This window comes from Musa acuminata, chromosome BXJ3-11, assembly GCF_036884655.1.
Source record: "Musa acuminata AAA Group cultivar baxijiao chromosome BXJ3-11, Cavendish_Baxijiao_AAA, whole genome shotgun sequence".
NCBI lineage: Eukaryota > Viridiplantae > Streptophyta > Magnoliopsida > Zingiberales > Musaceae > Musa > Musa acuminata.
The window spans coordinates 5120404-5139787 of NC_088359.1; the positions used below are offsets into that span (position 1 = coordinate 5120404).

The window sequence follows — 19384 nt, forward strand, 5'->3', positions numbered from 1 at the left end:
ATCTTAATCTCTATACTTTTAAAAGTTATATTAAAATCTTTATACTTATGAAAGTGAAATATTTAATCATGTTTCGCCTTACGTCGTTAACTTTATTAATGAAAATATCATAAGGTTTATCATCGAACATATACGGTATTTTCATTAGTAGAATCGATGATTAAAAAAAATAAGGTTAAATATTTTACTTTTATAAGTATAGGAATCCCAATAGAACTTTTGAAAATATAGAAACTTGATGCTAAAAATAATTAATTATAAAAGATAGTATAGAATTAGCCCTTGTCTTCTCCTGGTGGACCCCTTAATCTCCATTGGGCAATCGTATCTCTGAGAGTGATCGCCCTATACAAATTTGGCGAGAGCTCCTTTATGTTAGGTCTTCCTCTAATCGAGATCATGCCCTAATGAATGCTTGTGTTCTCTCAAGATCAACAATGCTATCTTCCACTCCTCCAGGTTGGGCCTTTGGTATGATGTTGAGTGAGGCACTTCAAGACAAACTTAAATATAGGCCATCTATCTATCTATCTCAAAGTATGTTGTTTGGTACGTTGTTCATTAATCAACCCCCCTATCGTTCCTTATCCCTTCATACATATTCAAAACGATGGGCCATCTATCTATCTCATGGACATTGGTACTCATTAGTTCTTGAAACACTTTGGAGATCTTTTTTCCCAACAACTCTCTAAATCCCCAAAAAGAGCTTTAAAGGTACAAATAATTCGTCTCAGGTATAAGATGTAGAGGAAAGAGTTTTCATGTTCCAAAGATATATAGTGTCATATTTGGCAAAGATGATCCTAACCCATGGACGATTAAATTCATTAAAACACCGACAAACATCTACTTCACTTGGGGTTTTGTATCTGCTTCACTTTTTTGTTCTTACCCCCACACCAAGTTTCTACTGAAAATTATCAGGTAAACATCTCAAGCTATTCCTTTTATGATGCTCAAATGCAACTAATTATCTCTAAGAACTTGTCACCACTACTTGTATCTGCTAATTATTCCAAGGATTTATCATCATCAATAGTATTTGCTAATCAACATTGTGGATTTTGGAACAATCAGCAAGAACTAAATGGTTGGTGGGACTGACTAGTATCTGAAACCACTAAGCAACATGCTGTTGATTTAAAATTATCATTTTTTTCTTCTAATTTTTCATATTTAAAATTATTGACAATTATTTATTTATTTTATTGTAAATGAGGTTTAATTTGTCCAATAAAAAAAATATTAAGCATATTCTGTGGTAGGATTTGATAAGAGAAATATTCATCCAATCGAGATTTGACATATAGTCAGGATCTCAATTTAATATGAATTTTGAAAATATTTTCTCTAATTAGACGAATCATAAAAGGTCTTTGGATCAATTCTCATTCACTCTAAATTTCTTATTCTTTCACTCACTTTAGCGTTAGAGGAACTACGTTGGAAAATCAACAAGATCTTTATATAGATCGGCATAAGTCGAACAGTCGAGATCCTCTCGACCAAATATAAAGATTTATGAAACATTTAGATTCGAATCAGATCGTATTGATCCAAATATTATTAATATTTTTCATGATAAAATTTAACATAAACTAAAAATTTAACGCATTAAATTTGGATGAATTGATGCGTTGAAGCTTTAACATGAAGGCGGTTAATCAAGTGACGATGTGGGCAGCTGTGCACGTGGTTGGCTGCGTCCCTCCTCCACAGAGAGAGAGAGAGAGAGAGAGAGAGAGAGAGAGAAGGTGGTGCAAGATTCCCCGTGCGGGTGCAACCGGCATCAGATTCCGGTGTGTGCGGCGTGGACCCCATCTCATCCGACAGTACAAGTGTGGAGGACGGCGTAGATTCTTATTCTCCGCCACCCAAATTCCCTGTGTCCGGCTTTCCCTACCCTGCCGATTATTAAACCCTCCTCTTTCCCACAGCTGATCTGTCCGGGAATCTTAGACCGAACCAATGGTCTCAGCTTTTCTTGGTCTCCGTAAGTTAACCTGCGCCACCGCCTCTCGATTCCAAGTGTTGGTGATGTTGAGACAATGGACTGTGCGATCTGTCGTCTCTCATGGATCGGCAGCAGCGGTCTGCAATTCGGATGCAAATGAATGGGACAGCGAGAACATCCATCTTGGTCTTCTCGCATTTAGACGATAACATCATACCATACCGTGCACAGCAACCCCACACATGTTCGCCGTCCACATGCTAATCCAAGACTTCTTATTCCAGTTCTATGGCTCCCGTGATCCAAGAAAAAAATCAGCAGACGAGTTCTATATGGTCCGCATTGATTGACGGGAGGGAGAGGAGAATAGGAAAAGCCTGCACAGAAGCGGAGCCCCGTCGGGCTGCACCTCCGACGTGGGGAATATTCCCGCGTCACCCTCCCTTGTTTCCGACCGAACCGATCCTAATCGTGTTCCGAGGTGCAACGTAGACGCAGTTGCTTCCTCGTCAGACACGAGGAGACCTCCGATTGGACTGCCGAGCGTTACGATCTCGAGTGGTTGCTGCTGTCTCTCCTCCTCCTACCATTCCCTCGCTCTCACGTTTTCACTGATTCGTCGCCGGGAATCCGTCGGTCTCATCCTCCCACAACGCCTCCTTTTCCGCTAGTATTTGCTTGTTTATTGATGTCAAGTCAACAGTCCTTATCCTCTCCTCTTTCAATTGGGTTTGTGTGTGTACTATGCATGTTGATCTGATCTAAATCTCGAGTTTCGGCCTTGCTTTCTGCCGCTCTTCTTCGTTCCATCATCGAGAAAAAGGAGATTGGCAAAAGAATGAGACCCGGAATCGGAATCCATGGCTTTTGACAAAGCAGTCTGTGCTTAAAGCTAACGAACGCAGCAGCGAAAGAGCAAAAGTTTTGGTTGGCATGTGAGATGGAGAACATTTACCAACGCCGTCCACCACTGGCAGCATCGCTGTTCGAGGCACCCGGAGGGGAAGGAGCTGGAGTTATGCTGTCGAGAGACCCGAAGCCTCGGCTAAGGTGGACGCCCGACCTCCATGACCGGTTCGTGGACGCTGTCACCAAGCTCGGCGGACCCGACAGTGAGTGTGCATATATGTACAGCTTCCATCATTTCCACATAATTCTGCTTCCACGCATCACAGCAGCAATGTAATCCTATTAGCTGCCACTGGCAATCTGTATATAAGGAGGAATTGGGGCAGCGTGAGAGCAGAGTCTGAGAAGCATGGTGGCGCCGTACATGCCTTCCTCCCACCTCGCTGAAGCTTCGTATTTCTGAATTGTAGATCTGAGTAAATTACGATCGAATTATGATCGTTAATTAAAATTATGTGATCAATTTGGCAGAAGCGACTCCAAAATCAGTGCTAAGCTTGATGGGCATGAAGGGGTTGACGTTGTACCATCTCAAGAGTCATCTTCAGGTCACATCTCTTCGTCCCACCTTCTATAGTCTATTGTTACGGTTCTGATCTTGCTTTATCTGTCTGCAGAAGTACAGACTTGGAAAGCAAACCAGAAGAGAGACAGAACAGGAAGCAAAGAAAAAAGGTAGGTCAAGGCAGGCCACCATAAACTGAGAGAGTACATAAATTCTCTTGAATTGAGCATTCATGCCTGCTTTTTATTCCTCATACAGGAAGCAATTCAAGCAAGATTAATTGTTCCTCTACCACCAGCAATTACGTTTCAAGAACAGACGGTGCCGGGTATGTGTATGGCACCAAACTCTGCTTTTACATATCATTGCGTATAAATGTAAGCTTTATACAAGAAATTGCAAAGCATTAACAAAGATCATAGGCTGCATACAAAGCATCAATGAGTTCTGCAAAAAATAGGACTGTGTTAAAGAAAAGAAATCGCGGAGAATAGCTTCTCGACTCGAGATACTACAAAGAATTTAATAGCTTCGAACAAACCATGGAAGTTTTGCCAAGCGTATGAATCTTAGCAGTAATGCTTAGTCTGTGATGCTTATTACAACGACATGGATTCAAATGTTTGTACAGTTGATGTAATTTTTGTAATTTAGCAAACCCGTGAACTCCAGGCTTTGATTTATGCTCTCCAATTTATATCCGTCATCTGATGATTCACAATCCATGCAGAGAAATGCCCCTTGGAGAGGCGTTATGCTATCAGATCGAAGTGCAGAGGAAACTGCAGGAGCAGCTGGAGGTAAGCCTAATGGGGTGTGGCAAACAAAGGCTCTACTCCCTGTAACATTCACGATATTACTTGACCAGGTACAGAAGAAATTGCAAACCAGAATCGAGGCTCAGGGGAAGTACTTGCAAGCAATACTGGAGAAAGCTCAGAAGAGTCTTTGTTTCGACAATAATCGCTCGTCAGGCAGTTTGGAAGCCACCAGAGCCCAGCTTACGGATTTCGACCTGCCACAATCAGGCTTGATGGAGAACGTCGGTCGGGTTTGCGAAGAGAAGCACTCGGAGCTGAGAGAAGTGCGGCCACAGGAGAACATCAAGAAGAGGAACAATTCAGGGTTTCAACTTTATCAGGAAGGTAGAGATGAGGCCGAGGACAGTTCTCTTCTTCTGCTGGATTTGAATGTGAAGGGAAGCAGCGGTGAGATGGTTGGTGGATCCAGAGGAAACGACTTGGATCTCAGAATCCAAACGCAGGGGTTGTAAACCAGCTTTTACTGTCGATCTGCACTTGCAGACACATCCGATGCTGTCATTGTGCGCATCGAGTTGATATCGAGTCTATGTTTCCTACAGCGTAAATCTTTATACTGCGGTTTGCTGTTTTGCTGAGTGATTTGATCGTGGACGAAACAACTCCCCCTTGTACGGGAACTTCCTCTCTTCGGCCATCAACATATCATGTTGTTTGCCCAATTTGAAAGCTATCAGTTTATCCAAGAACTGTGAGCCAGAAAATAACAGAGCACAGATCGATGTGGTGCACATCCAACAATCTTCGGATTCTTACCATACATCACAAGCAGCAATCAATTTTCACATCCGAATTTGACAGACGACTTGATTTGTATATTATTTACGTTGAAACATTCGACATTTGTGCACAAAGAAAAAGAGAAAGATCATATTTGAGTTGACTTGCTTTGAGAATCGACCACCTTCACTGCGCTGCGTTGACGAACTCCAAGAACGAAGGAGGAATTCAGCAGGCTTGTAGGCCGTAGATGATGCCGCGATGGCAGGCCACCTTGGCGTCTTGGTCGTCGAAGAACCTCTGCTTCATCTTCAGATAGACTTGGCAGGTCACCAAGCTATCTGATCCAGCTTGATGCGACTTCCCAGCTTGGCGTGGCACCCCGAGGGTACTCGCCGCTTTCTCCAGCCCGCCGGAGAGACCCTTGCAGCCGCGCATCATGTGCTTGAGATCCACAGTCTCTCCGAAGAGCAAGTTCACCAGGCCGAGGAACTCTTCCAGGGTGTCGGGCAGAGGCCCGCCGAACCCCAGCACCTTGATGAGATAGGCGAAGTCGTAGCAGCTGTGAAAGGCGATCCATCGAGTGGAGTGCGGGCGGCAGAAACGGCAATGAGCGACGAGGCCGGAACGATAGAGGTGGGCGGCGAACTGGCCGGAGTCAATGCCGTAGAGGGGGAGCCGGTCGAAGTCGATGCCACTGGAACGGAGCAGGTCGACGGAGTCCGGCGCGTGGGGGTCGCGTCGGACATCGAATTCCCGGAAGTTGAACTCCCACACGAACCCGACCCTGCCGCCGGTGCCGATGTCGGGGAGGTCGCCGAAGGCGTCGAAGAGGGTGAGGCCGAGTTGGACGAGCTCCATCTTGTCGACGTTGGCCTTGAGGAAGGCGTAGCGCAGTCTGGGCGGGAGAAGACGGTGTGGCCTCCGAGTTCTGTAGAGGAAGCCGGGAAACTCCGTGTCGAAGGCGACGTAAGAGAAGCGATCCACGAGGGAAGCAATGATGGAGAACTCGTACTCCAAGTTCCACGCCCAAACCGAGCGCACCACCAAATGTTGCCGCCCTCCTCCTCCTCGTTGCGAAGACATCTTTCCACGCGACGATACAACAGTGTGGAGCGAAGAAGAGTGTCGGAGAGGAGTGATGCGTGACAAGTCCAAAGGTCACGTCCTTATATAACAGGCAGAGTGTCCGAACCCCAGTTCGATTCGGAATCCTATCCGAATCGAGCTATAATCCTAATCCAAGAAGGAAAGATGCGGGCGTTAAGCCCCAGCTCGATCCGATGTCTCTCGGAATCCTAGTCCGATTCTAACGATCCAAGGTATCTTCGTTCGAAGTACGTCTCGCCATTTGTGGGCCTTAACTCGGCCCATCCTGCTACGGTCTCGGCCTTCAATCAAGTATGCATTACCGCTGCCTTCGTCGCTTGAAGCTCCACGACGGCACACCCCGCGGAGATGGGAGACCCCGGAGCGGCATCGAGGAGGAAGAACCGATTACCGAAGGGGGGCAGCGAATCTTCCGATCTCCACGCCGCCGCGAGGAACGGGGACCTCACCACGGTCGAGTCCATCTGCAACGCTAATCCCCTCGCCGTCAATGCTCGAGATCGCCATTCCCGGACACCGTATCCTTTCTCCCTTGTTCTCCTTTCCTCAATCTTCGCTTTTGTTGTCGTTATCATGTGGTGGGCTCTTCGCTTGGTTCAGAATCTGTCGAGCAAGCAGCTTATTGCGCCGCCGAGAGTTTGGCACTGAGTTTTAAGGTTCCCTTAGGGTTTTTGAGCTTTAACCTACTTGGCTGGTTCATTTAAATTCCTTTGCTAGGATTCGAATTGCATTGCTGTCTGATTTGGTGCATTATTTGTGACTAGCTGGCCCTTCTGAGTCTTAGGTCTTAAATATCAACTCGATTCCTTTGAAAAGAGAATGAAGAAAAGGATATAGAAGATGAAACTATCTATCGATGGAGGATGACTGTGGCAATGATTTGCAGAAATGATACATGCGGATTCATCCACACTGACACTCTTCGGTATAAGAACTTCCACATAACTTGTGGGTGGAATTGTGTTGCTTCGATACTTAGATTTAATATAGGAAATGTTCATTACGAAGCTGAGAAATTGTTGCTGTCGACAATTTAAACATCTCTTTTCTGTCAATGTATGTTATGTGTTTTTGGGTATTAGAATTTTTAAACATCCAACAAGTGCTTTACTTTTCAAGATCTCAATCTTGGGTAAGTAAATTAACAAAAATTATTCCATATCTTCAACCACATAACTATGTGGTGGGAAAGAGGATATATCATAGTTTCTTATACTAAATCTGTTGTCATCTAAGAAATTTGCAAGTCATAGGGTACAAACTCAACTTTTGGATATTTCTTGTTAACACACAAAGACCGTCGATCGGTGAGTCGGCCTGATTAGTTATCTGCCAAAAGTGTAGGTCTCTTCTGCTGGCTTGCCTTCTAGTCACGCCTCCATGCTACGCCGACGACCTTGCACAATAGGATTGCGTCGAGGGTGTCCCAGGTCGACCCCTTCGATGCTTAAGTTAGCGAAAGATGGACTGATGGAGGGGGAGGAAGACAATAGTGTGAGTAGTGTAAATGAGAGAATAGAGGGTTTTTGCCTGCCTCCTTTTATCTTGGTCCGGGGCTTGGATTTTTTACCAAGGCATCGAGCAGTCTAGACGTGTGTTAGCCAGGCCCCTCTTACTATATATGGTGGGGGCATTAATAAGGATGGCTTGCTGGTGCGGACCGTTGGGACGCCTTTGGGCTGACTCCCCTGTCGCTTTGGGTTAGGCAAGGAGTGGGCCCTCCATTGGTCGTCCGTAGGGGAAGGCTGGTGAAATCGGGTCATGCTATCAATCATTAATACTGAAGCATGGCTTTTGTTGATATGTCAGCCGGGAGGCTACTAGGGAAGCAGGGGCATGCTGCCAGTCATTAATGCAGAGGCGTGGCTTCTGTTGAGATGTCAGCCAGGAGGCGGTTGGGGAAGCTGGGGCATGCTGCCAACCATTAATGCGGGGCATGGTTTCTTTAGCTGCGGCATTAGTAAGGAGTGGGTCTTGTGTGCCCACGTTGGGAAGCCAGGATTGGTAGGGTAGATCCCTGCTGGCGACTGGGAGGTGTTGGTGGGGGCCCCCACATTTGGCTTTGGTGGCGTTGCTGGCTTAGGTGGCGAGGGGATCTGGTAGTGCCAAGCTTCTCCCTATCAATTCTGAAATTTGATTCTCGGATGCATTGCACATTTTTTCTTTTCTTTTTATTTTGTAAAAAAGTGGAACAAACGAATCTATTGATAAATCTTTTGTTTGGTAATCTAATGTTGCTACCTTGACACGAATAGTACGAAATTGAGTCTTCATCTGGCTGCTTGGTTTGGGCAGACAGAGGTAGTAAGATTTCTCTACAAGAATAACGCCGACATTGGAGCTGCTGCTGCTATGGGTGATACGGCTGCGATCCATATTGCTGCTCAGAAAGGTCATCTAGAGATAATTAGGATCCTATTATCCTCTGATGTCTCTGTCAAGGCCTGCTAACTTGAAAGGTTTGACCCCTCTGCACTATGCCGTCCAAGGATCTCATCCAGAGCTCATCGAGTATCTCATTAAAAAAGGTGCAAGCCTCACCGCCACGACAAAGGCCTAGCAAACACCTATTGACCTTGTGAGCACCGAGGAAGTCTGTGCCCTTCTCGTTGAGTGCAAACAGCCTATGACCAAAGATGATAAATCTACTACGATCAAGGAGGTTGGTGACTCGGTTTCAACGGATAATATTATAGAAGACAATGGAGTCTCCATCCCTGAAGAGTCAGCTAATGTCGATGAAGAAGGCACGGACACTAAGGAAAAGAGAAGAGGTGAAGCAGCTGCTGATGAGGACTCGTCAAAACATTAAAAGTCTTAATGTTTCCCTTGATCACCTTCTGTTTGAAAAATGATGTACAAGATGAGGATGAAGAATAGGATTCGGATACGAAAGACAACGATCATGTAAGGGCAGCTCTAGTGTTGAAGCTCTAACATTTTATTGGTAACTTTATGTGTTGTTTTCTGGGACTTTATGTGTTGATCTATAAGGTGTTTTTTGTTAGCAAATGTTGCACATCTTTATTCTTTGTTTCTTCATTATATCTGAAGCATGCTTTTGCAGTGGGTGACGGAAATGTTCTCACATTTTCAAATCAGTTTTCTCATGAACTTCTCATCTTTGTACCGTATGTTGAACTTACGGAATGGTCTGGACGAGTGGAGAGTCGAAGAATCTTGTTCTCTTTTGTTGTAGGTGGTCCTTCGAACTGCAAGTTTGGTCACTACAAATCGATGGTCTCTTCTTCCCAGTTTGCGTAGGTCTTGCAGGTTAAGATGGCGTTCGAATTCATGAGCACCTAACTTGACATACTTTCGGCGACGAGTAAATTTGATATCTTCAATTTATTTGCAAGTTCTGTACAAAAAATTGGCAGTGTGTGGAAATGACTCTTCACAAGGATTAATTACTCAGGAAATCCATAGCCCATCATCTTTTCTCTAATCCTTTTAATTTTTGACTTGAAGTAGTGTTAGTTAGCTCAACATCTCTAAACCTTGATTGCAACCTCACATGATTGATTGGCTCCCACGAAGGCCATGGTGCCTTCCACTCACCTTGCTGAAGCTTCATATTTATGAATTGTAGATCTGAGTCAATTACGATCGAATTATGATCGTTAATTATAATTCGGTGATCAATTGGGAGAAGCGACTCCAAAGTCGGTGCTAAGCTTGATGGGCACGAATGGGTTGATGTTTTACCATCTCAAGAGTCATCTTCAGGTCACATCTCTTCGTCCCTCCTTCTATGGTCTATTGTTTCTATTCTGATTTTGCTTTATCTGTCTGCAGAAGTACAGACTCGGAAAGCAAACCAGAAGGGAGACAAGCCAGGAAGCAAAGAAAAATGGTAGGTCAAGACAGGCCACCATAAACTGAGAGAGTACATACATTCCTTAGAATTGAGCATTCATGCCTGCTTTTTATTCCTCATACAGGAAGCAATTCAAGCAAGACTAATTGTTCCTCTACCACCAACAGTGACGTCTCTAGAACAGACGGTGTCGGGTATGTGTATGGCACAAACTCTACTTTTACATATCATTGCATATAAAATTTAAACTTTATACAAGAAATTGCAAAGCATTAACAAATATCATATGCTGCATGTAAAACATCAATGAGTTCTGCAATGACTCGAAATACTACTAAACATCAATAACTCGAGATACTATAAAGGATTTAATAATAAATCCGTTTATCTAATATTTATTTTCAGAGTAATTTACTACTTTGTATTAGATCTGAAGCTTCGGTGGAAGAGACTTATGACTTTACCAAAAAGATGTGATCCTTTTTTTAATTAATAGAATATTTACTATTGTTAAGACAAGGATTTGAATTAAAGGATGAAGAAAAAAACAACAAAAAAAGAAAGTTTATTATATAAATAATGGATAATAAATTACTGATTTTTTGTTCTTTCTATAAATATGGGATGTGACGCTGCATACAAAACGTCAATGAGTTCTGCAAATAAATAGGACTGTGCTAAAGAAAATAAATCGCGGAGAAGAGTTTCTTGACTCGAGATACTACAAAGGATTTAATAGCTTCGAACAAGCTAGGGAAGTTTTGCGAAGCGTAAGAATCTTAGCGGTAATGGTTAGTCTGTGATTCTTATTAAACGGTATAGATTCGAATGTTTGTGCACTTGATGTAGTTTTTGTAATTTAGTAATCCCGTGAACTCCAGGCTTTGATTTATGCTCTCTAATTTATATCGGTCATCTAATGTCTCACAAGCCATGCAGAGAAATACTTCTTGGAGAGGCGTTGCGCTATCAGATCGAAGTGCAGAGGAAACTGCAGGAGCAACTCGTGGTAAGCCTAATGGTGTGTGGCAAACAAAGGCTCTACTCCTTGTAACATTCACGAGATTACTTGACCAGGTACAGAAGAAATTGCAAATGAGAATCGAGGCTCTGGGGAAGTGCTTGTAAGCAATACGGGAGAAAGCTCAGAAGATCTTTGTTTCGACATGAATGGCTCGTCAGGCAGTTTGGAAGCCACCAGAGCCCAGCTTACGGATTTCGACCTGCCACTATCAGGCTTGACGGAGAACGTCGGTCGGGTTTGCGAAGAGAAGCACTCGGAGCTGAGAGAAGTGCGGTAAGAGGAAAACATCAAGAAGAGGAACGATTCAGAGTTTCAACTTTTTCAGGAAGGTAGAGATGAGGCCGAGGACAGTTCTCTTCTTCTGCTGGATTTGAATGTGAAAGGAAGCAGAGGTGAGATGGTTGGTGGATCAAGAGGAAACGACTTGGATCTCAGAATCCAAACGCAGGGGTTGTAAACCAGCTTTGACTGTCGATTCTGCACTTGCAGACACATCCGATGCTGTCATTGTGCGCATCGAGTTGATATCGAATCTATGTTTCTTTCCTACAGCGTAAATCTTTATACTTCGGTTTGTTGAATGATTTGATCGTGGACGAAACAACTCCCCCTTGTACGGGAACTTCCTCTCTTCGGCCATCAACATATCATGTTGTTTGCCCAATTTGAAAGCTATCAGTTTATCCAAGAACTGTGAGCCAGAAAATAACAGAGCACAGATCGATGTGGTGCACATCCAACAATCTTCGGATTCTTACCATACATCACAAGCAGCAATCAATTTTCACATCCGAATTTGACAGACGACTTGATTTGTATATTATTTACGTTGAAACATTCGACATTTGTGCACAAAGAAAAAGAGAAAGATCATATTTGAGTTGACTTGCTTTGAGAATCGACCACCTTCACTGCGCTGCGTTGACGAACTCCAAGAACGAAGGAGGAATTCAGCAGGCTTGTAGGCCGTAGATGATGCCGCGATGGCAGGCCACCTTGGCGTCTTGGTCGTCGAAGAACCTCTGCTTCATCTTCAGATAGACTTGGCAGGTCACCAAGCTATCTGATCCAGCTTGATGCGACTTCCCAGCTTGGCGTGGCACCCCGAGGGTACTCGCCGCTTTCTCCAGCCCGCCGGAGAGACCCTTGCAGCCGCGCATCATGTGCTTGAGATCCACAGTCTCTCCGAAGAGCAAGTTCACCAGGCCGAGGAACTCTTCCAGGGTGTCGGGCAGAGGCCCGCCGAACCCCAGCACCTTGATGAGATAGGCGAAGTCGTAGCAGCTGTGAAAGGCGATCCATCGAGTGGAGTGCGGGCGGCAGAAACGGCAATGAGCGACGAGGCCGGAACGATAGAGGTGGGCGGCGAACTGGCCGGAGTCAATGCCGTAGAGGGGGAGCCGGTCGAAGTCGATGCCACTGGAACGGAGCAGGTCGACGGAGTCCGGCGCGTGGGGGTCGCGTCGGACATCGAATTCCCGGAAGTTGAACTCCCACACGAACCCGACCCTGCCGCCGGTGCCGATGTCGGGGAGGTCGCCGAAGGCGTCGAAGAGGGTGAGGCCGAGTTGGACGAGCTCCATCTTGTCGACGTTGGCCTTGAGGAAGGCGTAGCGCAGTCTGGGCGGGAGAAGACGGTGTGGCCTCCGAGTTCTGTAGAGGAAGCCGGGAAACTCCGTGTCGAAGGCGACGTAAGAGAAGCGATCCACGAGGGAAGCAATGATGGAGAACTCGTACTCCAAGTTCCACGCCCAAACCGAGCGCACCACCAAATGTTGCCGCCCTCCTCCTCCTCGTTGCGAAGACATCTTTCCACGCGACGATACAACAGTGTGGAGCGAAGAAGAGTGTCGGAGAGGAGTGATGCGTGACAAGTCCAAAGGTCACGTCCTTATATAACAGGCAGAGTGTCCGAACCCCAGTTCGATTCGGAATCCTATCCGAATCGAGCTATAATCCTAATCCAAGAAGGAAAGATGCGGGCGTTAAGCCCCAGCTCGATCCGATGTCTCTCGGAATCCTAGTCCGATTCTAACGATCCAAGGTATCTTCGTTCGAAGTACGTCTCGCCATTTGTGGGCCTTAACTCGGCCCATCCTGCTACGGTCTCGGCCTTCAATCAAGTATGCATTACCGCTGCCTTCGTCGCTTGAAGCTCCACGACGGCACACCCCGCGGAGATGGGAGACCCCGGAGCGGCATCGAGGAGGAAGAACCGATTACCGAAGGGGGGCAGCGAATCTTCCGATCTCCACGCCGCCGCGAGGAACGGGGACCTCACCACGGTCGAGTCCATCTGCAACGCTAATCCCCTCGCCGTCAATGCTCGAGATCGCCATTCCCGGACACCGTATCCTTTCTCCCTTGTTCTCCTTTCCTCAATCTTCGCTTTTGTTGTCGTTATCATGTGGTGGGCTCTTCGCTTGGTTCAGAATCTGTCGAGCAAGCAGCTTATTGCGCCGCCGAGAGTTTGGCACTGAGTTTTAAGGTTCCCTTAGGGTTTTTGAGCTTTAACCTACTTGGCTGGTTCATTTAAATTCCTTTGCTAGGATTCGAATTGCATTGCTGTCTGATTTGGTGCATTATTTGTGACTAGCTGGCCCTTCTGAGTCTTAGGTCTTAAATATCAACTCGATTCCTTTGAAAAGAGAATGAAGAAAAGGATATAGAAGATGAAACTATCTATCGATGGAGGATGACTGTGGCAATGATTTGCAGAAATGATACATGCGGATTCATCCACACTGACACTCTTCGGTATAAGAACTTCCACATAACTTGTGGGTGGAATTGTGTTGCTTCGATACTTAGATTTAATATAGGAAATGTTCATTACGAAGCTGAGAAATTGTTGCTGTCGACAATTTAAACATCTCTTTTCTGTCAATGTATGTTATGTGTTTTTGGGTATTAGAATTTTTAAACATCCAACAAGTGCTTTACTTTTCAAGATCTCAATCTTGGGTAAGTAAATTAACAAAAATTATTCCATATCTTCAACCACATAACTATGTGGTGGGAAAGAGGATATATCATAGTTTCTTATACTAAATCTGTTGTCATCTAAGAAATTTGCAAGTCATAGGGTACAAACTCAACTTTTGGATATTTCTTGTTAACACACAAAGACCGTCGATCGGTGAGTCGGCCTGATTAGTTATCTGCCAAAAGTGTAGGTCTCTTCTGCTGGCTTGCCTTCTAGTCACGCCTCCATGCTACGCCGACGACCTTGCACAATAGGATTGCGTCGAGGGTGTCCCAGGTCGACCCCTTCGATGCTTAAGTTAGCGAAAGATTGACTGATGGAGGGGGAGGAAGACAATAGTGTGAGTAGTGTAAATGAGAGAATAGAGGGTTTTTGCCTGCCTCCTTTTATCTTGGTCCGGGGCTTGGATTTTTTACCAAGGCATCGAGCAGTCTAGACGTGTGTTAGCCAGGCCCCTCTTACTATATATGGTGGGGGCATTAATAAGGATGGCTTGCTAGTGCGGACCGTTGGGACGCCTTTGGGCTGACTCCCCTGTCGCTTTGGGTTAGGCAAGGAGTGGGCCCTCCATTGGTCGTCCGTAGGGGAAGGCTGGTGAAATCGGGTCATGCTATCAATCATTAATACTGAAGCATGGCTTTTGTTGATATGTCAGCCGGGAGGCTACTGGGGAAGCAGGGGCATGCTGCCAGTCATTAATGCAGAGGCGTGGCTTCTGTTGAGATGTCAGCCAGGAGGCGGTTGGGGAAGCTGGGGCATGCTGCCAACCATTAATGCGGGGCATGGTTTCTTTAGCTGCGGCATTAGTAAGGAGTGGGTCTTGTGTGCCCACGTTGGGAAGCCAGGATTGGTAGGGTAGATCCCTGCTGGCGACTGGGAGGTGTTGGTGGGGGCCCCCACATTTGGCTTTGGTGGCGTTGCTGGCTTAGGTGGCGAGGGGATCTGGTAGTGCCAAGCTTCTCCCTATCAATTCTGAAATTTGATTCTCGGATGCATTGCACATTTTTTCTTTTCTTTTTATTTTGTAAAAAAGTGGAACAAACGAATCTATTGATAAATCTTTTGTTTGGTAATCTAATGTTGCTACCTTGACACGAATAGTACGAAATTGAGTCTTCATCTGGCTGCTTGGTTTGGGCAGACAGAGGTAGTAAGATTTCTCTACAAGAATAACGCCGACATTGGAGCTGCTGCTGCTATGGGTGATACGGCTGCGATCCATATTGCTGCTCAGAAAGGTCATCTAGAGATAATTAGGATCCTATTATCCTCTGATGTCTCTGTCAAGGCCTGCTAACTTGAAAGGTTTGACCCCTCTGCACTATGCCGTCCAAGGATCTCATCCAGAGCTCATCGAGTATCTCATTAAAAAAGGTGCAAGCCTCACCGCCACGACAAAGGCCTAGCAAACACCTATTGACCTTGTGAGCACCGAGGAAGTCTGTGCCCTTCTCGTTGAGTGCAAACAGCCTATGACCAAAGATGATAAATCTACTACGATCAAGGAGGTTGGTGACTCGGTTTCAACGGATAATATTATAGAAGACAATGGAGTCTCCATCCCTGAAGAGTCAGCTAATGTCGATGAAGAAGGCACGGACACTAAGGAAAAGAGAAGAGGTGAAGCAGCTGCTGATGAGGACTCGTCAAAACATTAAAAGTCTTAATGTTTCCCTTGATCACCTTCTGTTTGAAAAATGATGTACAAGATGAGGATGAAGAATAGGATTCGGATACGAAAGACAACGATCATGTAAGGGCAGCTCTAGTGTTGAAGCTCTAACATTTTATTGGTAACTTTATGTGTTGTTTTCTGGGACTTTATGTGTTGATCTATAAGGTGTTTTTTGTTAGCAAATGTTGCACATCTTTATTCTTTGTTTCTTCATTATATCTGAAGCATGCTTTTGCAGTGGGTGACGGAAATGTTCTCACATTTTCAAATCAGTTTTCTCATGAACTTCTCATCTTTGTACCGTATGTTGAACTTACGGAATGGTCTGGACGAGTGGAGAGTCGAAGAATCTTGTTCTCTTTTGTTGTAGGTGGTCCTTCGAACTGCAAGTTTGGTCACTACAAATCGATGGTCTCTTCTTCCCAGTTTGCGTAGGTCTTGCAGGTTAAGATGGCGTTCGAATTCATGAGCACCTAACTTGACATACTTTCGGCGACGAGTAAATTTGATATCTTCAATTTATTTGCAAGTTCTGTACAAAAAATTGGCAGTGTGTGGAAATGACTCTTCACAAGGATTAATTACTCAGGAAATCCATAGCCCATCATCTTTTCTCTAATCCTTTTAATTTTTGACTTGAAGTAGTGTTAGTTAGCTCAACATCTCTAAACCTTGATTGCAACCTCACATGATTGATTGGCTCCCACGAAGGCCATGGTGCCTTCCACTCACCTTGCTGAAGCTTCATATTTCTGAATTGTAGATCTGAGTCAATTACGATCGAATTATGATCGTTAATTATAATTCGGTGATCAATTGGGAGAAGCGACTCCAAAGTCGGTGCTAAGCTTGATGGGCACGAATGGGTTGATGTTTTACCATCTCAAGAGTCATCTTCAGGTCACATCTCTTCGTCCCTCCTTCTATGGTCTATTGTTTCTATTCTGATTTTGCTTTATCTGTCTGCAGAAGTACAGACTCGGAAAGCAAACCAGAAGGGAGACAAGCCAGGAAGCAAAGAAAAATGGTAGGTCAAGACAGGCCACCATAAACTGAGAGAGTACATACATTCCTTAGAATTGAGCATTCATGCCTGCTTTTTATTCCTCATACAGGAAGCAATTCAAGCAAGACTAATTGTTCCTCTACCACCAACAGTGACGTCTCTAGAACAGACGGTGTCGGGTATGTGTATGGCACAAACTCTACTTTTACATATCATTGCATATAAAATTTAAACTTTATACAAGAAATTGCAAAGCATTAACAAATATCATATGCTGCATGTAAAACATCAATGAGTTCTGCAATGACTCGAAATACTACTAAACATCAATAACTCGAGATACTATAAAGGATTTAATAATAAATCAGTTTATCTAATATTTATTTTCAGAGTAATTTACTACTTTGTATTAGATCTGAAGCTTCGGTGGAAGAGACTTATGACTTTACCAAAAAGATGTGATCCTTTTTTTAATTAATAGAATATTTACTATTGTTAAGACAAGGATTTGAATTAAAGGATGAAGAAAAAAACAACAAAAAAAGAAAGTTTATTATATAAATAATGGATAATAAATTACTGATTTTTTGTTCTTTCTATAAATCTGGGATGTGACGTTGCATACAAAACGTCAATGAGTTCTGCAAATAAATAGGACTGTGCTAAAGAAAATAAATCGCGGAGAAGAGTTTCTTGACTCGAGATACTACAAAGGATTTAATAGCTTCGAACAAGCTAGGGAAGTTTTGCGAAGCGTAAGAATCTTAGCAGTAATGGTTAGTCTGTGATTCTTATTAAACGGTATAGATTCGAATGTTTGTGCACTTGATGTAGTTTTTGTAATTTAGTAATCCCGTGAACTCCAGGCTTTGATTTATGCTCTCTAATTTATATCGGTCATCTAATGTCTCACAAGCCATGCAGAGAAATACTTCTTGGAGAGGCGTTGCGCTATCAGATCGAAGTGCAGAGGAAACTGCAGGAGCAACTCGTGGTAAGCCTAATGGTGTGTGGCAAACAAAGGCTCTACTCCTTGTAACATTCACGAGATTACTTGACCAGGTACAGAAGAAATTGCAAATGAGAATCGAGGCTCTGGGGAAGTGCTTGTAAGCAATACGGGAGAAAGCTCAGAAGATCTTTGTTTCGACATGAATGGCTCGTCAGGCAGTTTGGAAGCCACCAGAGCCCAGCTTACGGATTTCGACCTGCCACTATCAGGCTTGACGGAGAACGTCGGTCGGGTTTGCGAAGAGAAGCACTCGGAGCTGAGAGAAGTGCGGTAAGAGGAAAACATCAAGAAGAGGAACGATTCAGAGTTTCAACTTTATCAGGAAGGAGATGAGGCCGAGGACAGTTCTCTTCTTCTGCTGGATTTGAATGTGAAAGGAAGCAGAGGTGAGATGGTTGGTGGATCAAGAGGAAACGACTTGGATCTCAGAATCCAAACGCAGGGGTTGTAAACCAGCTTTGACTGTCGATTCTGCACTTGCAGACACATCCGATGCTGTCATTGTGCGCATCGAGTTGATATCGAATCTATGTTTCTTTCCTACAGCGTAAATCTTTATACTGCGGTTTGTTGAATGATTTGATCGTGGACGAAACAACTCCCCCTTGTACGGGAACTTCCTCTCTTCGGCCATCAACATATCATGTTGTTTGCCCAATTTGAAAGCTATCAGTTTATCCAAGAACTGTGAGCCAGAAAATAACAGAGCACAGATCGATGTGGTGCACATCCAACAATCTTCGGATTCTTACCATACATCACAAGCAGCAATCAATTTTCACATCCGAATTTGACAGACGACTTGATTTGTATATTATTTACGTTGAAACATTCGACATTTGTGCACAAAGAAAAAGAGAAAGATCATATTTGAGTTGACTTGCTTTGAGAATCGACCACCTTCGCTGCGCTGCGTTGACGAACTCCAAGAACGAAGGAGGAATTCAGCAGGCTTGTAGGCCGTAGATGATGCCGCGATGGCAGGCCACCTTGGCGTCTTGGTCGTCGAAGAACCTCTGCTTCATCTTCAGATAGACTTGGCAGGTCACCAAGCTATCTGATCCAGCTTGATGCGACTTCCCAGCTTGGCGTGGCACCCCGAGGGTACTCGCCGCTTTCTCCAGCCCGCCGGAGAGACCCTTGCAGCCGCGCATCATGTGCTTGAGATCCACAGTCTCTCCGAAGAGCAAGTTCACCAGGCCGAGGAACTCTTCCAGGGTGTCGGGCAGAGGCCCGCCGAACCCCAGCACCTTGATGAGATAGGCGAAGTCGTAGCAGCTGTGAAAGGCGATCCATCGAGTGGAGTGCGGGCGGCAGAAACGGCAATGAGCGACGAGGCCGGAACGATAGAGGTGGGCGGCGAACTGGCCGGAGTCAATGCCGTAGAGGGGGAGCCGGTCGAAGTCGATGCCACTGGAACGGAGCAGGTCGACGGAGTCCGGCGCGTGGGGGTCGCGTCGGACATCGAATTCCCGGAAGTTGAACTCCCACACGAACCCGACCCTGCCGCCGGTGCCGATGTCGGGGAGGTCGCCGAAGGCGTCGAAGAGGGTGAGGCCGAGTTGGACGAGCTCCATCTTGTCGACGTTGGCCTTGAGGAAGGCGTAGCGCAGTCTGGGCGGGAGAAGACGGTGTGGCCTCCGAGTTCTGTAGAGGAAGCCGGGAAACTCCGTGTCGAAGGCGACGTAAGAGAAGCGATCCACGAGGGAAGCAATGATGGAGAACTCGTACTCCAAGTTCCACGCCCAAACCGAGCGCACCACCAAATGTTGCCGCCCTCCTCCTCCTCGTTGCGAAGACATCTTTCCACGCGACGATACAACAGTGTGGAGCGAAGAA

The 19384-nt window shown here is 45.2% G+C and overlaps 6 protein-coding genes across 10 annotated transcripts; 3 read left to right on the forward strand and 3 right to left on the reverse strand.

Moving 5' to 3' along the window:
* Positions 1-2263: 2263 nt before the first annotated feature.
* On the forward strand, positions 2264-4770 carry LOC103970542 (myb family transcription factor PHL11). The gene is made up of 6 exons (XM_009384348.3): positions 2264-3069; positions 3338-3414; positions 3484-3541; positions 3630-3699; positions 4102-4171; positions 4240-4770. Exons 1-6 carry the CDS (start codon positions 2898-2900, stop codon positions 4642-4644), a joined length of 852 nt encoding a protein of 283 aa, XP_009382623.1. The 5' UTR covers positions 2264-2897; the 3' UTR covers positions 4645-4770.
* Positions 4771-4813: 43 nt separating this feature from the next.
* LOC135653250 (probable CCR4-associated factor 1 homolog 11) lies at positions 4814-6029 on the reverse strand. The gene has a single exon (XM_065175027.1). The coding sequence runs from the start codon at positions 5996-5998 to the stop codon at positions 5141-5143; it is 858 nt and encodes a 285-aa protein (XP_065031099.1). The 5' UTR covers positions 5999-6029; the 3' UTR covers positions 4814-5140.
* Positions 6030-6221: 192 nt separating this feature from the next.
* Positions 6222-11417, forward strand: LOC135653252 (uncharacterized). Of its 3 annotated transcripts, none has more exons than XM_065175035.1 (5): positions 6222-6540; positions 9821-9878; positions 9967-10036; positions 10774-10851; positions 10920-11417. In XM_065175035.1, exons 1-5 carry the CDS (start codon positions 6371-6373, stop codon positions 11141-11143), a joined length of 600 nt encoding a protein of 199 aa, XP_065031107.1. In that variant the 5' UTR covers positions 6222-6370; the 3' UTR covers positions 11144-11417. The 3 variants fall into 3 exon arrangements, with proteins under 3 accessions (XP_065031107.1, XP_065031108.1, XP_065031109.1); XM_065175036.1 differs by having other exon boundaries at positions 10926-11417; XM_065175037.1 differs by having other exon boundaries at positions 10782-10851.
* A 72-nt stretch (positions 11418-11489) lies between these two features.
* LOC135653249 (probable CCR4-associated factor 1 homolog 11) lies at positions 11490-12705 on the reverse strand. The gene has a single exon (XM_065175025.1). It carries the CDS (start codon positions 12672-12674, stop codon positions 11817-11819), a length of 858 nt encoding a protein of 285 aa, XP_065031097.1. The 5' UTR covers positions 12675-12705; the 3' UTR covers positions 11490-11816.
* Positions 12706-12897: 192 nt separating this feature from the next.
* On the forward strand, positions 12898-18090 carry LOC135653253 (uncharacterized). Of its 3 annotated transcripts, none has more exons than XM_065175038.1 (5): positions 12898-13216; positions 16497-16554; positions 16643-16712; positions 17450-17527; positions 17596-18090. In XM_065175038.1, exons 1-5 carry the CDS (start codon positions 13047-13049, stop codon positions 17817-17819), a joined length of 600 nt encoding a protein of 199 aa, XP_065031110.1. In that variant the 5' UTR covers positions 12898-13046; the 3' UTR covers positions 17820-18090. The 3 variants fall into 3 exon arrangements, with proteins under 3 accessions (XP_065031110.1, XP_065031111.1, XP_065031112.1); XM_065175039.1 differs by having other exon boundaries at positions 17602-18090; XM_065175040.1 differs by having other exon boundaries at positions 17458-17527.
* Positions 18091-18162: 72 nt separating this feature from the next.
* On the reverse strand, positions 18163-19351 carry LOC103972717 (probable CCR4-associated factor 1 homolog 11). The gene has a single exon (XM_065175026.1). The coding sequence runs from the start codon at positions 19345-19347 to the stop codon at positions 18490-18492; it is 858 nt and encodes a 285-aa protein (XP_065031098.1). The 5' UTR covers positions 19348-19351; the 3' UTR covers positions 18163-18489.
* Between the last annotated feature and the right edge of the window lie 33 nt (positions 19352-19384).

What these genes read in the sequence shown, in the direction of transcription:
- LOC103970542 (XM_009384348.3), top strand. Translation starts at nt 2,898, where the DNA reads ATGGAGAACATTTACCAACGCCGTCCACCACTGGCAGCATCGCTGTTC. An exon ending in TCAAGAACAGACGGTGCCGG is followed by an intron (nt 3,700 to 4,101) that starts GTATGTGTATGG and finishes CAATCCATGCAG; the next exon opens with AGAAATGCCCCTTGGAGAGG. An exon ending in AACTGCAGGAGCAGCTGGAG is followed by an intron (nt 4,172 to 4,239) that starts GTAAGCCTAATG and finishes TTACTTGACCAG; the next exon opens with GTACAGAAGAAATTGCAAAC.
- LOC135653250 (XM_065175027.1), bottom strand. Translation starts at nt 5,998, where the DNA reads ATGTCTTCGCAACGAGGAGGAGGAGGGCGGCAACATTTGGTGGTGCGC.
- LOC135653252 (XM_065175035.1), top strand. Translation starts at nt 6,371, where the DNA reads ATGGGAGACCCCGGAGCGGCATCGAGGAGGAAGAACCGATTACCGAAG. An exon ending in CCAGGAAGCAAAGAAAAATG is followed by an intron (nt 9,879 to 9,966) that starts GTAGGTCAAGAC and finishes TTCCTCATACAG; the next exon opens with GAAGCAATTCAAGCAAGACT. An exon ending in AACTGCAGGAGCAACTCGTG is followed by an intron (nt 10,852 to 10,919) that starts GTAAGCCTAATG and finishes TTACTTGACCAG; the next exon opens with GTACAGAAGAAATTGCAAAT.
- LOC135653249 (XM_065175025.1), bottom strand. Translation starts at nt 12,674, where the DNA reads ATGTCTTCGCAACGAGGAGGAGGAGGGCGGCAACATTTGGTGGTGCGC.
- LOC135653253 (XM_065175038.1), top strand. Translation starts at nt 13,047, where the DNA reads ATGGGAGACCCCGGAGCGGCATCGAGGAGGAAGAACCGATTACCGAAG. An exon ending in CCAGGAAGCAAAGAAAAATG is followed by an intron (nt 16,555 to 16,642) that starts GTAGGTCAAGAC and finishes TTCCTCATACAG; the next exon opens with GAAGCAATTCAAGCAAGACT. An exon ending in AACTGCAGGAGCAACTCGTG is followed by an intron (nt 17,528 to 17,595) that starts GTAAGCCTAATG and finishes TTACTTGACCAG; the next exon opens with GTACAGAAGAAATTGCAAAT.
- LOC103972717 (XM_065175026.1), bottom strand. Translation starts at nt 19,347, where the DNA reads ATGTCTTCGCAACGAGGAGGAGGAGGGCGGCAACATTTGGTGGTGCGC.